The 16,415-nt window shown below is 43.0% G+C and overlaps 1 protein-coding gene across 1 annotated transcript in view; it reads right to left on the reverse strand.

The window, feature by feature from the left end:
• Positions 1-13,431, reverse strand: part of EHD4 (EH domain containing 4) — an 86,138-nt gene extending 72,707 nt beyond the window's left edge. Inside the window, exon 1 of the mRNA XM_069596097.1 lies at positions 13,111-13,431. Coding sequence (XP_069452198.1) covers positions 13,111-13,343 — 233 coding nt within the window. The 5' untranslated portion in view covers positions 13,344-13,431. The remainder of the gene's footprint in view (positions 1-13,110) is intronic.
• Between the last annotated feature and the right edge of the window lie 2,984 nt (positions 13,432-16,415).

The raw sequence follows: 16,415 nt of genomic DNA on the forward strand, positions 1-16,415 counted from the left end.
GACAAGTCTCTGGCCAGACTCACCAAGAAGAGAGAGAGAACCCAAATAAAATAAAAAATGAAAAAGGAGAAATCTCAACCAATACCACAGAAATACAAAAAACATAAGAGAATATTATGAACAATTATATACCAACAAATTTGATAACCCAGAAGAAATGGACAATTTTATAGAAACATACAGCCCACCAAAACCCAATCAAGAAGAAACAGATAATTTAAATAGACCAAATAGACTCTAAAACAAACTCGCTACAAAAGTCCAAGACCAGACAGCTTCACAAGCGAGCTCTACCAAATAAAGAACTTACAGTGATTCTTCTCAAGCTCTTCCCAAACACTGAAGACTAGAGAACACTCACAAAGACATTCTATGTAGCCATAACACCCATAAAATCAGGCAAAGATACCACCAAAAAAGAAAATTACAGGCCAAGGTCTTTGATGAACATAGATGAAAAAATTCTCAACAAAATACTAGCAAACTGAATCCAACAATACCAACATGGTCCAACATGACCAAGTAGGATTGATCCCAAGTTCACAAGAATGGTTCAACATACACAAATCAATCAATGTAATACATCACATTATAAAAGTAAAAAACCACATGATCATCTCAATATAGGCAGAAAAAGCATTTGACAAATTGTTTTTCACAAATTCAACATCAATTCATGATAAAAACTCTCACCAAAGTGGGTAAAGAAGGACTACACCTCAACATAATAAAAGCCATTTATGATAAACTTACAACCAATATGATACTCAATGGTAATAAGCTAAGAACCTTTCCAATAAAATCTGGAACAAGACAAGTATGCCCACTTTCATGTCTATTCAACATAGTATTGGCAGTCCTAGCCACAGCAATCAGACAAGAAAAAGAAATAAAACGTATCCAAATTGGAAGAGAAGAGGTAAAATTGTCACTATATGCAGATGACATGATATTATATACAGAAAGTCCTAAGGACTCCACACAAAAATTACTGCTCTAATAAATGAATTCAGCAAAGTAGCAGGATAAAAGATTAGCATTCAGAAATTGATGCATTTCTTTACACTAACAATGACATATCAGAAAAGAAGTATGCATATATATATATATATATACACACATACACACACACACACACACCCCTAGGAATAAACCTGACTAAATAGGTGAAAGAATTATATGTTGAGAACTATAAAATATTAATACAAGAAATTAAAGAGGATTCAAAGAAATGGAAAGATAGTATCATGCTCTTAGAAGAATTAGCATTGTTAAAATGGCCATACTACCCAAAGCAATCTACAGATTTAATACAATCCATATCAAATTACCCATGAGATTTTTCATAGAACTAGAACAAATAATCCCCAAATGTATTTGTTGTTCTTGTTGTTTAGTTGCAAAGTTGTGTCTGACTCTTTTGTGACCCCACGGACCTGAGCCCACCAGGCTCCCCTGTCCATGGGATTTCCCAGGCAAGAATACTAGAGTGGGTTGCCATTTCTTTCTCCAGGGGACCTTCCTGACCCAGGGATTGAACCTGTGTCTCCTGCTTGGCAGGCAGATTCTTTACCACTGAGCCACCTGGGAAGCCCCCCATGGCACCATAAAAGGCCCAGACAATACTACAAAGCTACAGTAATCAAAACACTGTGGTTTGGTACAAAAACAGCCATATGGATCAATGGGACAGATCAGAGAGCACAAAAATAAACCCACACACCTACAGGCAATTAATCTTTCACAAAAGAGGTAAGAATATAAAACGGGGAAAAGTCTCTTCAGGAAGTGGTGCTGGGAAAGTTGGACAGATGCATGTAAATCAATGAAGCTGATTTTCAACATGCACAGAAATAAACTAAAAATGGCTTAAAGATCTAAACATAAGACATGATGTCATAGAACTCCTAGAAGTGAGTATAAGCAAACCAGTTTCTGACATAATTCAGACCAATGTTTTCTTAGGCAATAGAAATAATAACAAAAATAAACAAGTGGGACCTAATCAAACTTACGAGATTTGCAGAGCAAAGGAAACCATTAAAAACAAAAACAGACAAATGAACAAAAAATATGTAAAGACAACCTATGGAACGGGAAAAAATATTTGCAAATACTGTGACTGACAAGGGTTTAATCTCCAAAATATACAAACAGCTCATACAACTCAACAACGACAAAATACCCAACCGAATTAAAAACTAGATATTTCTCCTAAGAAAACAAACAAATGGCCAGTGGGCACATGAAAATATGCTCAACATCGCTAACCCTTAGAGAAAAGGAAATTAAAACCGCAACGAGGTACCACCTCACACCAGTTAAAATGTCCATCATTAAAAATAAATGCTGTCTACAAATAAATGCTGGAGGGAATATAAATACTATTAGTGGGATAGCTATGAAAAGAAGAGAAGAGAAAAGCAAAGGAGAAAAGGAAAGATATACCTTTTTGAATGTAGAGTTCAAAGTACAGCAAGGAGAGATAAGAAAGCCTTCCTCAGTGATCAGTGCAAAGAAATAGAGGAAAACAATAGAATGGGAAAGACTAGACATCTCTTCAAGAAAATTAGAGATACCAAGGGAACATTTCATGCAAAGATGGGTTTGATAAAGGACAGAAATGGTATGGACCTAACAGAAGCAGAAGATATTAAGAAGAGGTGGCAAAAATACACAGAAGACCTATACAAAAAAGATCTTTATGACCCAGATAACCATGATGGTGTGATCACTCACCTAGAGCCAGACATCCTGGAATGTGAAGTCAAGTGGGCCTTAGAAAGCATCACTACAAACAAAGCTAGTGGAGGTGATGGAATTCCAGTTGAGCTCTTTCAAATCCTGAAAGATGATGCTGTGAAAGTACTGCACTCAGTATGTCAGCAAATTTGGAAAACTCAGCAGTGGCTACAGGACTGGAAAAGGTCAGTTTTCATTCCAATCCTAAAGAAAGGCAATGCCAAAGAATGCTCAAACTATTGCACAATTGCACTCATCTCATAAGCTAGTATGAGATTCTCCAAGCCAGGCTTCAGCAATACGTGAACAGTGAACTTCCAGATGTTCAAACTGGTTTTAGAAAAGGCAGTGGAACCAGAGGTCAAATTGCCAACAACTGCTGGATCATCAAAAAAGCAAGAGAGTTCTAGAAACACATCTATTTCTGCTTTATTAACTATGCCAAAGCCTTTGACTGTGTGGATCACAATAAACTGTGGAAAATTCTGAAAGAGATGGGAATACCAGACCACCTGACCTGCCTCTTGAGAAATCTGTATGCAGGTCAGGAAGCAACAGTTAGAACTGGACATGGAACAACAGACTGGTTCCAAATAGGAAAAGGAGTACATCAAGGCTGTATATTGTCGCCCTGCTTATTTAACTTATATGCAGAGTACATCATGAGAAATGCTGGGCTGGATGAAGTACAAGCTGGAATCAAGATTGCAAAGAGTCTCTTGATGAAAGTGAAAGAGGAGAGTGAAAAAGTTGACTTAAAGCTCAATATTCAGAAAACGAAGATCATGGCATCTGGTCCCATCACTTCATGGCAAATAGATGGGGAAACAGCAGCTGACTTTATTTTTCTGGGCTCCAAAATCACTTCAGATGGTGACTGCAGCCATGAAATTAAAAGACGCTTACTCCTTGGCAGGAAAGTTATGACCAACCTAGACAGCATATTAAAAAGCAGAGACATTACTTTGCCAACAAAAGTCCATCTAGTCAAGGCTATGGTTTTTCCAGTAGTCATGTATGGATGTGAGAGTTGGACTATAAAGAAAGCTGAGGGTCGAAGAATTGATGCTTTTGAGAAGACTCTTGAGAGTCTTTTGGACTGCAAGGAGATCCAACCAGTCCATCCTAAGGGAGATCAGTCCTGGGTGTTCATTGGAAGGACTGATGTTGAAGATGAAAGTTCAATACTTTGGCCACCTGATGCGAACAGCTGACTCATCTGAAAAGACCCTGAGGCTGGGAAAGATTGAGGGCAGGAGGCGAAGGGGACGACAGAGGATGAGATGGTTGGATGGCATCACTGACTCAATGCACATGAGTTTGGGTAAACTCCAGGAGTTGGTGATGGCTAGGGAGGCCTGGCGTGCTACTGTTCATGGGGTCACAGAGTCGGACATGACTGAGCAACTGAACTGAAACTGAAGTTCATATAGCCACTTTGGAAAACAGTATGAAGGTTCCTCAGAAAACTAAAAATAGAATTATCATATGATCCAGCAATTCCAACCGTGGGCATATACCTGGACAAAACCATTAATTCAAAGAGATACACATATCCCTATGCTCATAGCAGTATTATCCATAATAGCCAAGATATGTTAACAACCTAAATGTCCATCGATAGATGAACGGAGGAGAGGATGTGGTCTGTATATAGAATGGAACACTACTCAGCCATAAAAATGAAATCATGCCATTTGCAGCAACATGGATGTAGCTAGAGATGGTCATATGAAGTCAAAGAAAGAAAAATACCATATGATATCATATGCGGAATCTAAAATACAACACACATGAATCTATGTACAAAACACAAACAGACTCACAGACATAGAGAAGAGACTTGTGGTTGCCAAGGGGGAAGGGGCTGGAGAAGGAATGGAGCGGGAGGCTGGGGTTAGCAGATGTAAGCTATTACACAGAAATGGATAGACAACAAGGTCCTACTGTATAGCACGAAGAACTATATTCAGTATCCTATGATAAACCATAATGGAAAGGAATATAAAAAGAATGTGTGTTATAACTGAATCACTTTGCTCTACAGCAGAAATTAACACAACACTGTAAACAAATTCTACTTCAATTAAAAAAGTGGGAAAAAATTAAAAACAATGTTCCAAGCTGTACAATAGAATATGATGCAGACATTAGCTATTTTTGAAGATGACTTAATAACACAAGAAACAGTTCATTATGTCATCTTAAGTGAAAAAGGCTGTTTATTAAATTGTATTTATTGCATAATCCCCAGTTTTGTAATCATGACTTCTATGTCTTCATCTATGTCATCTGTTAAAAATGTGAACAGAGTTTGGACCACATGCCATGGAAGGTCCACCACAGTGAGCCTCAGGCTTGACGGTTCCAGTGTCAAAGATTTCACCAACTGAACATTCATGTAGCAATAGTTCCCAAACATTTCTTGGGAGAGGCTGCCTAAAAATCACCATGAGAGGTAGTTTATAATAACAAAAACAGAATTTTCAGTCTGATCCACAGAGGTTCCACTTCACAAGGTCTGGGATGAGCCCCTGGAATCTGTTTCAGAAGGTCTCCTGGTGACTGTGACCCCCAGACAGATTCAGGAACCACAGCTTTCTAGTTCAGAATTCTCCAAGGTTTTGAAAACCGTGTTTTGAATGTCTTTTGGAAGTAAGCATCTACATGTCACTTCTAATCCTCAGGGACTGCTGCCCTTTGTCAGGTAGATGATGTAATCAGTGGACAAGAGGCCAACAGACAGCATCGCCCCAAGCAGGGACTGCTGCCACCAATGCCACACTCAACCTGTCCTGCACCACCCCCGTCCCTCAGAACCCTTGCTCCAAGTCCTGCCTCCTCCTGGGCTTCTGAACCACCAGCTGCTCCCCCTCCACACACCCCTTCTATCAACTTCTAACTCTGCAGGATCATGATCATCAACCAAACCTCCGGAATGCCTGTGACCAGGGCATGGTTCCTCGCCCTCAGTGCCCAGCTGCTGAGAATTTTCTATATTTGGTGCTTCACCTCCCACTCATTCTTCAACCCACTGTTACCTGGCTTCCGTCAGCACCACTTACTGACTCTTGCCAAGGTCACCCTGGCTTCTGACGGCTAATCCACTGGTTCTGCTTCCCCGAGGCAGCTGACACTGCTGACCACCCCCTCTCTTTCCCTGGCTTTTGTGGGGACTGCCTGCTGTTTCACCTGTCTAGCATCCATTTCCCCTTTTTGATAGCTGTACTCTGAGGAGCCACCTCTCCCCACCATCAGGCCATGAGGCTTAGGGGCTGACCACCCCACTCCAGACATGGATACTCATTCCCCCCAGCTTGAGGGACTGGCTCAAGGATGGGCAGATGGCCAAAGTCGACCCAATGAAACTCAAACTTGAGACTTCTTGCTCAAACTATGGGTGGAGGGGTTCTCTTCTTTCCCACTGGGGTTGCTGAGCTGGCAGAACGTGAGTCTGGAATTGGAGAGGGTCTGCCCACCCCATGAGCAAGTGCCTGAGAAGGAAGCCAATGTGAGAAGACAGCAGAGCTGAGAGACCAAGTCCTGATGGCACATGGGGTCCCAGGCTGGGTCTGAAGCCAGCACACTCTGGTCCAATCAGTTTCGTGAGAAAAAGTGTATCTTTTTACTTAAGGCTTTTTAAGTTGAGTTGCTGTCACTTGCAACCAAAAGAGTCCTAAGATGGCTCGGAACCACCATCCTTCCCTGGCATCACCTCCACCTCCATGGTGATATTTTCCCTAGCACCTCCACAAGGTCCCCTTCCTTTCATTCCAGACCCACATGTCCGACCCTTCTTGGACTCTACACCTGGGTGTCCACTTATGCACAGGCTTAAACCTAAACTCATAAGTATGCCCCATTCTTCCTCGCCTCAGTGGACAGCTCAATCACCCAACTGGTTAACAAAACTTGGGCCTCACCACGGATACTTTCTCACTTTCACTTCCCTATCCCCTTGTGGCTGCGAATTTTTGCTCATTCCGCTGGGTTCAGCTTCCAAGTTGTATCCCCGGATGCCTTTTCCAATCTCCAAACCTGCATGAAGGGTCCCTCCTATGCTCCCACCCCAGCCTGTGCTTTGTCACAGCTCTCGTCACCCAGAGCCCTGAGGGCTTGATCCTCTTCCATAGTCTGGGATAGCTGAGCCCATCCCTGACATCAATACTATTTGAGGAAAGGAATACTAGGCTGTGTAGGTATGAGCTTACATTGTATACTGTAAATACAGTCTATATAGTGAAAATTAAATACTTCAGTATTTCAGAAAGATCTGCAAAAGGCATGGTATTTGGCACACAAGACTATGATTTTTGGGGTCTAGCACTTGAATGAGGGTAAGAACCACCCAACTGGGCCCCCAGTGTTTCCCTAGAGGAATTTTTCTTTTTCAGTGGATGAACCAGCCTGCCTTCTATTGAGTAGCTTCACTTCTCTTTAACAGCTGAATCTAGAGCTTATCAAAGGAAGAGAGTAGAGCTTTGTCCTTAAAATCTATTTCTTCCCTTTTTTGAAAACCGAACACTTGCCTGCTTCCAACTTTCTGATACTTTTCATATTCTTCATTATTTCTTACAAATCACAGAACATAGTTTTCTTTGGGCACAACTGCAAGCTCTTCCTACAAGGACCTGCCATTCATCTATCCACCTGGGTATTTCCTGGGTCTTGCCTGTGGCAGGCCCGAGAGAGCTCCTCGTCTGGTTTGAGTTCCTCTCAAACAGGCCTGGGCTCCCTTCTACCATCTCTGGAGCACTTTCTTTGAGAGAAAAGGAGGAAGCAAAATAATAGCTGAGTAGTTCTGCTTTTTGTTAACGTTCCAACAAGAGTCCCAGGCTTCAGTCTATTGCTTCCTGATTCTTTTTCTTGTTCTGATCATACCTAAAAAGGCTTTTTTTTTTTTTCTGTCTGAGGGGGCATATTGTCTCGGCCCCCTCACTTCAGCTTCTTAATGCTTCGTATTATCCACCAACCTTGTTTTCATCCTTGTCCATGGAACCCCTCCTGCCTTTTCCCTATTAATGCTATATTTAATATTCAAAGTTTTAAAACATAACTGCTTATCAAGCGTTTTATAGGAAAACATCACACCGTGATTTTACTCACCTGAGCATTATGAAGAATGAACGTTTATACACTGACAAGGACACACAAAGAAAAAAACAAATATAAAAAAAAAAAAAAGAAAAAAACAAATAGGGATTGTAGTGGTGGCTATCGTACACTGCTTCTTCTCAGATCTACTCCTTAGTTCCTTTTGTCCTTGGTTTTCTTTTAGCTTATTTCCACTTTTTTGTGTTTTCTTTCAGGCATCCATTTTCATTTTAAATTACTGCACAGATGCAGAAATTACTTGATGGGCACTAACTGTAGAATTTATGGAAATTAAATCATAGGATGCTTAATACTGAAAGACTGAATTGTTTCATAATTTTATTGAGATATTCATATACCATAAAATTCACCCTTTTAAAGGGCACAATTCTGTGGTTTTTAGTGTCCTCACAAAGTTGTACAACTACCTACCTCTATCTAACTTCAGAACATTTTTATCACTCAAAAGGGAAACCCTGTACCCATTAGAAGTCACTTTCTATTCTTCTTGCAATGTGGATATCCCATTGTCCCACTATCACTTGTTGAAAGGTATATTTCCCCCCACTGAAGTGTCTTAAAACCCTTGTAAAAACAAATGTCTCAAGCATGTATTGGCTAATTTCTGAATTTTCAATTCTGTTCAACTGACCGATAGGTCTCTCCATGTGCTGGTGTCATGCTCTCCTGCTTACTGCAGCTTTGCGGTGAGTTTTGAAATCAGAAGTATAAGAAATTGATTATTGTTGTTTTTTCTCCCAAGATTCTTTCGGCTATTCTGGACCCCTCACAATTCCATGTGACTTGTTAGGATCAGCTTGTCAGTTTCGACAAAGAAGGCAGTTGGGATTTTGCTAGGGATTGCAGTGACTCTGAAGATCACTTGGAGTATTATTGCCATTCTAAAAATATTGTTGGGACTCCCCTAGTGGTCCAGTGGTTAAGAATCTGCCTGCCTATGCAGGGGACACAGGTTTGATTTCTGGCGCTGGAAGATTCCACATGGTGTGGGGCCACTAGGCCCATACACCACAAATACTGAAGCTCGTGAGCTCTAGAGCCCATGCTTCCAGACGAGAGGCCACTGCAGTGAGAAGCCCTCAAACCACAACGAGAGAAAGCCCTCGCACAATATCAAAGACCCAGCACAGCCAATAAATAAATAAGTAAAAAATAAAAACACTGTCATTCAACCCATGAACATGGAATGTCTTTCCTTTTTTTTTTTAGGTTTTCTTTAGTTTCTTTCAACAAAGTTTTACAGTTTTGCATTACTTCTGTTAAATTTATTCCTAAAGTATTTTATTTTTAAGGTACTATTATAAATGGAATTGTTTTCCTAATTTTCAGCTTGTTCATTGCTAGTGCATAGAAATATAACTGATCCTGTATATTAATCTTGTATCCTGACAACTTACTGCCCTTGTTTTAATAGTTCTTGAAGGCTTTTCCTAATCCTTAGGATTTTTCTACATACAAGATCATGTTCTCTGTGAATAGAGATGTTTTTACTTCTTTCCAATCTACATGCCTTCCATCCCTTTTTCTTGCCTTATTGTCTTATTCTCGACCCTTTAAAAACCTATAGTGACTTCCTTCTTTTTTCCTCATTAGAATAAATTTTTTTGAGAGAACAGGACAAGAGTATAGGAAGAAGAGAGAAAGTGGAGCTCTTAAAAATCAGAAGTTGCAATTGTGTGGCTTGAACTGATTTTTGGTGAACCTCACATCATGGCAATCCACTCCAGCACTCTTGCCTGGAAAATCCCATGGATGGAGGAGCCTGATAGGCTACAGTCCATGGGATCACAAAGAGTAGGACACGACTGAGCGACTTCACTTCACATCTCAGGGAAATGTCTTCCCTCATAGCATCTGGGCCCAGGGATTTTCTGGGGGAATCTCTGAAATCTGTTTTCCTCAGGTTTTGGACCCAAGTCTGCTGAGGGCAATATTCAGCTTTCATTGGCTGCTAAACAGTCTACCATGACTTGGCTACTTTTCCCATGACCATCTCTTCTCCTCCTCTGGCCAATTCTTTCTTGCTGCCCAGAGGCAGAGCAGCACCAGTTCCTCCCATTGCATCCTCAAGTCTTCTAAGAAATAAAACTGTCAGTGAGACAATAGACTGTTCTGCTTCTACCCCAAAAGGACTTTGACAAACATCTCCTGAAGTTCTGGGCCAGCTTTGTGACCCATGTGAGGAGAGTCCATCAAAACTCTATCTATCCTCTCCCTTGCATTTGGGCCCCTCATGGTCGTCTTCCATAGTGAGCATAGCTTCTTGACACTCAAGCTCTCCATCCACTCTATTTAGGAGAGTTTTGGTTTTTTTGGCCACTCTGCATGGCATGCAGGATCTTCGTTCCCTGACCAGAGATGGAACCCACGGCCCCTGCAGTGGAAGCGCACAGTCTTAACCACTGGACCACTAGGGAAGTTCCTAGGAGACCTTTTAATTACAGCACACACTTAAAACACCACCCTCTTGGTCAAAGTCCTGGCTCACCATGTTTCAATGGGGCTCTCAATTCTTCCCGGTTATGCGACCAAAGGAAGGAAGAGTAAGGTTTCGTCAAAGGTGGGATGTATATCAAAGGCTTTGCTGAGTGACTTCATAAGGAGAGAAGTTTCCCTCTATATTAGTGCAGGCTCTGTGTAACCAGTGACCTCTGGGGATGTGCAGGAAGCCAGGTGGATAAGAACCTCCGACTATGCAGACAGGTGCATCCTATAGCCAGTTATGAGCATCCAGTGCTTACCGGCTAGAAACAAAACACCCAGGCACTGACCAGCCTCAGAGAAAAGCAAGCCACAGATGCAGGCAGGTTCCAGGATGGTCAGCACCTGGGTCAACACTTCCAGCCCCCAGTACCAGTGTAGGACTCTAGACAGCAGCTACCCTTTTGTTTGAGTTTTTCCTTCCAGAAGCTGAATCTTTTCCTCCTAGTCCCACTCTCAAATCAAACTCAGGTCTCTGGTGCCTCACCAACCTTCTGGTATACCCTGAGTTTCTTCCGCCCTCACAGGTCCACTTTTGTGTTTGGTGCCTAACAACCAAGTCACTTAGGCCAGGGAAGGTCTCAAGAGCAAGTGACTTCCTGATAGGGTGACTCCTTTCTCACTGTAGCGTTGCACGTGGGGGCTCCAGAGCCTCCTGAGAAGTGGTTCAATTGGATGGAGTCATTGTTTGGTCGCTAAGTCGTGTCTGACTCTGTGACCCTATGGACTGTAACTTACCATGCTCCTCTGTCCACGGGATTTCCCAGGTAAGAATGCTGGAGTGACCCAGGGATTGAACCCGTGTCTTCGGCTTGGCAGGTGAGTTCTTTACCACTGAGCCACCTGGGAAGTCCTTGGATAGTCTCACCAAATTCCCAATCCTTCTTCAAACTATGCTTAGCTATTCCACAAAGTTCCCCCAAATGATGAGACAGAAAAACAGTAAGATGAAAAAAAGATGGATACATGTTTCCGTGAGTTTGTTTTCCTGTCTTAGATTTGCTTATTATCCAGGCTATGGGAGCAGAGAGAGGAACAAATAATATCCAGGTTGACACAGCATTAACAGTGGCTCCCTAATCACACAATCTCATGCCAAGGACAGGTGGGAGGAACTACTCAGGGTGCTCTGAACAGGCCATTACCAATGCTGAGACTATTTTAATTATAACAATGCTTACCTTCTTATCCTTTATCTGTATATTTCAAAAGGTCTACCTGCCACTCTTGTGCTACATAATGCTTTATAGGCCTATATACTTAAATTGGCTAGTATTACTGAGCCCTTAAGTGTATTTTATAACATCTTTCAAGGTATCAGTTTATGTAATATTTCTAGGTTCATTTTGAGTGTCTTAGGTGACATATTTAATACTATTTTCAGCTTACTAAAAAGCACCAAATAGAGCAATTTAGAAGTATTTTCTTCCGTCTTCCTTTACATTCAACTTACTTTCAAGAAGTATATTTCAATATAGTCTATTTGCTTTGCTGAATTAACTCATCGTGCAGCTGCAGCTTGGATTGAACATATTTTCTGTAGTGACAACTATATTTGTAGGAACTATAGGTCACTGGAACCCAGAAAAAGAGGCCGCTACTTAATAGAAATGGCATGTATCCAAATATAGATGCAGTTTTCTGAACACCTGTTGATCATCAATGATGAAAAAACTTAATTTCCAAAGCCCTTGCCCCAAACCTAAAATGATCACTTTGTTTCAATGAACACACAGTTTAACCCAGGAAAACAAGTCTCCTAACCAAAGAGAGTCTTAATATGCCAGCTGCTTTAAAAGTAAAATAGCCTCTTCAAAAAGCAATCTGTTACAATGTAAATTATTTCCCATTAAAAACCACTTCCGAGGGACCTATATCATTTGGATGTCAAGGCACCCACAGTAATTGTTTGCTTTTGGAGACATGGCAAGCATGACAAATATTTTCAGTTGTCAAGGGTGACGGAGAAGGGAATGACCCACCTAAGAAACGGAAACTAACCAGTAGTAATATGACACTCCCCCTGAGCTCCACTGGGCGCTGGCTGGTTCGGCGGCTACACACAGCTAACTTCCTATGGCAGGATAGAGAGGCTGTGCACGAGCTGAACGAAGGCGGCCTCTCTACTCGGTCTCCCTGAACACAGTGTTGGGGGCGGGATGCAGGGCCGCAATGGAAGGGGGCGTGGGCAATACCCTCTACTGTTGCCATTCTTTCATTCAGTAAATAGTTATACCCCGGGCACTGTGCTAGGGCTTAACTTTCCAACTTGACTCAATAATCCATTCTGACACCCCACACTTTTGTCCCCATTTCCAGCCCTTGGTCTCACTTGCTCGTCAAGAAGGTGCTTATTATAGCCTTGCTTTTCCTCCCATCCCGGGGCTCCCAGGCTGGGGTGACAAGATAAAGCCAGTCAGAGGAGTGCCTTTCCAAACGCAAGGAAGGAGGGCTCGTAGTAAGCAGAGACGGGGCGGGAGGGCGGTTCTGAGGACCCTCTCGGCCGCGTAGGGAGAGCCTGCCCTCACTTCGGCGGCGGGTCCCGGGGCAGGGCTTCAGACAGCGGGGAACCGCGCTCGGACGGGGAACCTGAGGCCGCGCCAATGCTGGAGAAAGCGGCAGAGAGGGGATTCCTCGAAGGAGAAGGGGGCGCTGCAGGAAGCCGGCAGGAGGCTGGTAACAACAGGCGCGCACGTGGGGAGGAGGACGTCTCCACCTAGGTGACGAGGACAGGTGTGCAGGCAGGAGGGCGGAGGGGGCGGGGAGGATTACCTGATGAAGGTGGTCTTGCCGGTGCTGTACTGGCCCACCAGCAGGATCATGGGCTTGTTCTCAAAGTCGGCGTCCTCCAGCGCCGGCGAGTGGAACTCGTGGAAGCGATACGCCTCCTCCAGCGGCAGCACCTTGCGCTGGTAGAGCGAGCGCAGGCCACCCGTCACGGTCTGCACCGGGTCCGCGCCCGTACCTCCGCGCCCGCCCGCCTGCCGCCCTAACCAGCTGAACATCTTGCCGCCGGCCCGCTCGTCTGTGCCCCGCGCTCACCCTCTCAGTGCCGGTCCCGGGCTCTGACCCCACTCCGGGCTCGACCCTCCCCAGCTGGCACTGAGCAGCCCCAACAGCCCTCGCCGCCGCCGGAGCTGGCCCCGCCTCGCGCCAGCTCAGCCAGTCTCCGGTCGCTACGTCACGGGCGTGTGTTCATTATTCAGAAGGATCTTTCAAGTGCTTTCTCATTGGACCGCTGCCGGCCCGAGTGGAGGCGCCAGCCAATGGAGACGAGTGTTTTAATGAATTATTGATGACCGAGTCTTTCTGGAGGACTGGGCGAGGAAGACGGTGTTTCTCTAACTTGCCAGCGCAGACCGGCAAACCGAGGGGCTGGGTGTGGTTGGTTGCCCGCGCCCCACCTCTAGCCAGGTGGCGTAGATTTCCGGGCAAATCTGAGCTGGCAAAGAAACACACACACTCACACAAGCTGGCAAAGAAACACACACGCGCGCCCGCGCGCCTCTGGAGGCTGCTTAGTTTCCTGGGACGTTTTTTCATCCCAGCCCTACGACGCTGGGGACAAAAGTTTAAAAAGTTAACAGGTGGGTTCTTTCTACCTACTGGCAGCTTATTATTACTCTGACTTTACCTGTGAGGAAACCCTGACTCAAGGACGTAACTGACCAAATTTGAAGTTGGGATAGTAGATTTCAATCTACTTGGGTAAATGTTTCTCCATGCTGCCTCCACAAACTTCTGGATCGAGTGAAGGCTTTTGCCCTTAGTTTTCTTTATGTGATTTTCTGTAAATTTGAAGGTAAGTTATCCTTATTATTACAACCTCATTGCCACATATTGCCATAAAAAGAGTTACTGTTAGCCTGTAGCAGTCTCTTTTTCAGGTGATAAGGATACATCGGTGGAGAAGACTAGTGTCCCTTGGACTGCAAGGAGATCAAACCAGTTAATCCCAAAGGAAATCAGTCCTGAGTATTCATTGGAAGGACTGATGCTGAAGCTCCAATGCTTTGGCCACCTGATGTGAAGAACTGCCTCATTGGAAAACAGCCTGATGCTGGGAAAGATTGAAGGGAGGAGGAGAAGGGGAGGACAGGATGAGATGGTTGGATGGCATCACCGACTCAGTGGACATGAGTTTGAGCAAGGTCGGGGAGCTGGATGGACAGGGAAGCCTGGCATGCTGCAGCCCATAGGGTTGCAAAGAGTCGGTAACGACTGAAGGACTGAAATGAACTGAACTGAACTGAAGGATACATCTAAACTGAGATAGGGAGAAATAATCAGCCATCACTTGTGGTGTCCTACGTTACAGTTTTAGAATGTCTCCATTGTTTCAGTGCATTTCTCAAGTGTGGTGCTGGTGGTGGTGGGGAAGGGGGTACCTGCATAAGAAAACTTGAGATGGTTGTTAAAATGCAGATGTCTGGTCATCACCCCTGTCCTCCTGAGTTAAAATATTGGAGAAGGATGAAGCTCAACAACTATTCCCAGCTGATGCTGATGTATTCTAATCTGGGGGAAATAGTATCACAACAGACTTCTCACATTTGATATTAATGCAGATTCTGATTCAGTGGATATGGGATGTTACCTAAGACTGTGTTTCTAACAAGCTCCCAGGTAGGTGTTGCCCAATGGTGCTTGTTCATGGATCATTATTTGAGTACCAGGGCTGTGGTGGAAAGAACAGGATTTGGCATAAAAAGACCTAGGTTTGAATTCTGACTGTATAAATTAATGGCTATATGATTGTAGGGGCTTCCCTACGATGGTAAAGAATTTGCCTGCCATGCCGGAGACCCAGGTTCAATCCCTGGTTCGGGATGATCCCCTGGAGAAGGAAATGGCAACCCATTTTAGTATTCTTGCCTGGAGAATCCCATGGGCAGAGGAGCCTGGTGAGCTACAGTTCATGAGATTGCAAAGAGTCAGACACGACTGAGTGACTAACACACTTATGTGATCTTAAATGCAATGAGTTGTCTCTTTGCCTCAGTTTTCTTGTTTGTAAAATGGGAACTTTTTTGGAATTGTGGATAAAATATTTAGAGGGAGCTATATGTGACTAAGAAAGTGATGAGAAATCCAAGAAAAAAAATCTAGTTAGATATCTGCCTCATCAAAATAAAACAAAGCTTGAAATGTAAAAATAAAAAAAAACCATAGATCTACTAGAACTACTACTACTTTAGAAGTTACTGAAGATTTGTAAAATTTTGGAAGGGAAAAGCCTTTCTAATCAAAACCAAAGATAGAAATTATGAAAAAAGGTTGATAGCTTTGTCAGCAAAAAACTAAAGGCTTCAATGTGGGTTTTTTTTAAATAAATAAAAACCACTTAAAAACATACTCTTGCCATATAATTCAGAATTTTCTCTCCTTGGTATTTACCCAAATGAGTTGAAAACTTATGTCCATATAAGAACTGCATGTAAATATTTACAGTTGGTTTATTCATAGTTGCCCAAACTTGGAAGCAACTAAGATATCCTTATCTAGGTGAATGGATAAATAAACTGTGGTACAGTTAGACAATAAAATATTATTCAGCTAAAAATAAATGAGCTACCAAGCCAAGAAAAGATGTAAAGGAAGCTTAAATCTATATTACTAAGTGAAAGAAGCCAGTGTAAAAAGGCTACATACTGTATCATTGAAACAGTATGACATTATGGAAAAAGGCAAAACTATGGAGACTATAAAAATATCAGTGGTTTCCAGGGGTTAGAGAGGAGGGGAGGATGAGTAGGAAGAGGTTAGAAGGTTTGTAGGGCAGTGGAACTATTCTGTATGATGATGTAATTGTGGATATATATCATTACACATTTGTCCAAACCCATAGAATCTATAACACCAAGAGTGAATCCTAATGTAAACTATGGATTTGGGGTGACAGTGATGTGTCGGTATAGGTTAGGTTCATCAATGGTAACATATGTACCACTCTGGTGCAGGATGTTGGTTGTGTGGGATGTCGATAGTGGGAAGGCTGTATTGCAGGGATAAAGGATACATGGGAACTCTCTTTACTTTATACTTCATTTTGCTGTGAATCTAAAACCACTCTAAAA

The sequence above is a fragment of the Ovis canadensis genome, chromosome 7 (genome assembly GCF_042477335.2).
Source record: "Ovis canadensis isolate MfBH-ARS-UI-01 breed Bighorn chromosome 7, ARS-UI_OviCan_v2, whole genome shotgun sequence".
Classification (NCBI taxonomy): domain Eukaryota; kingdom Metazoa; phylum Chordata; class Mammalia; order Artiodactyla; family Bovidae; genus Ovis; species Ovis canadensis.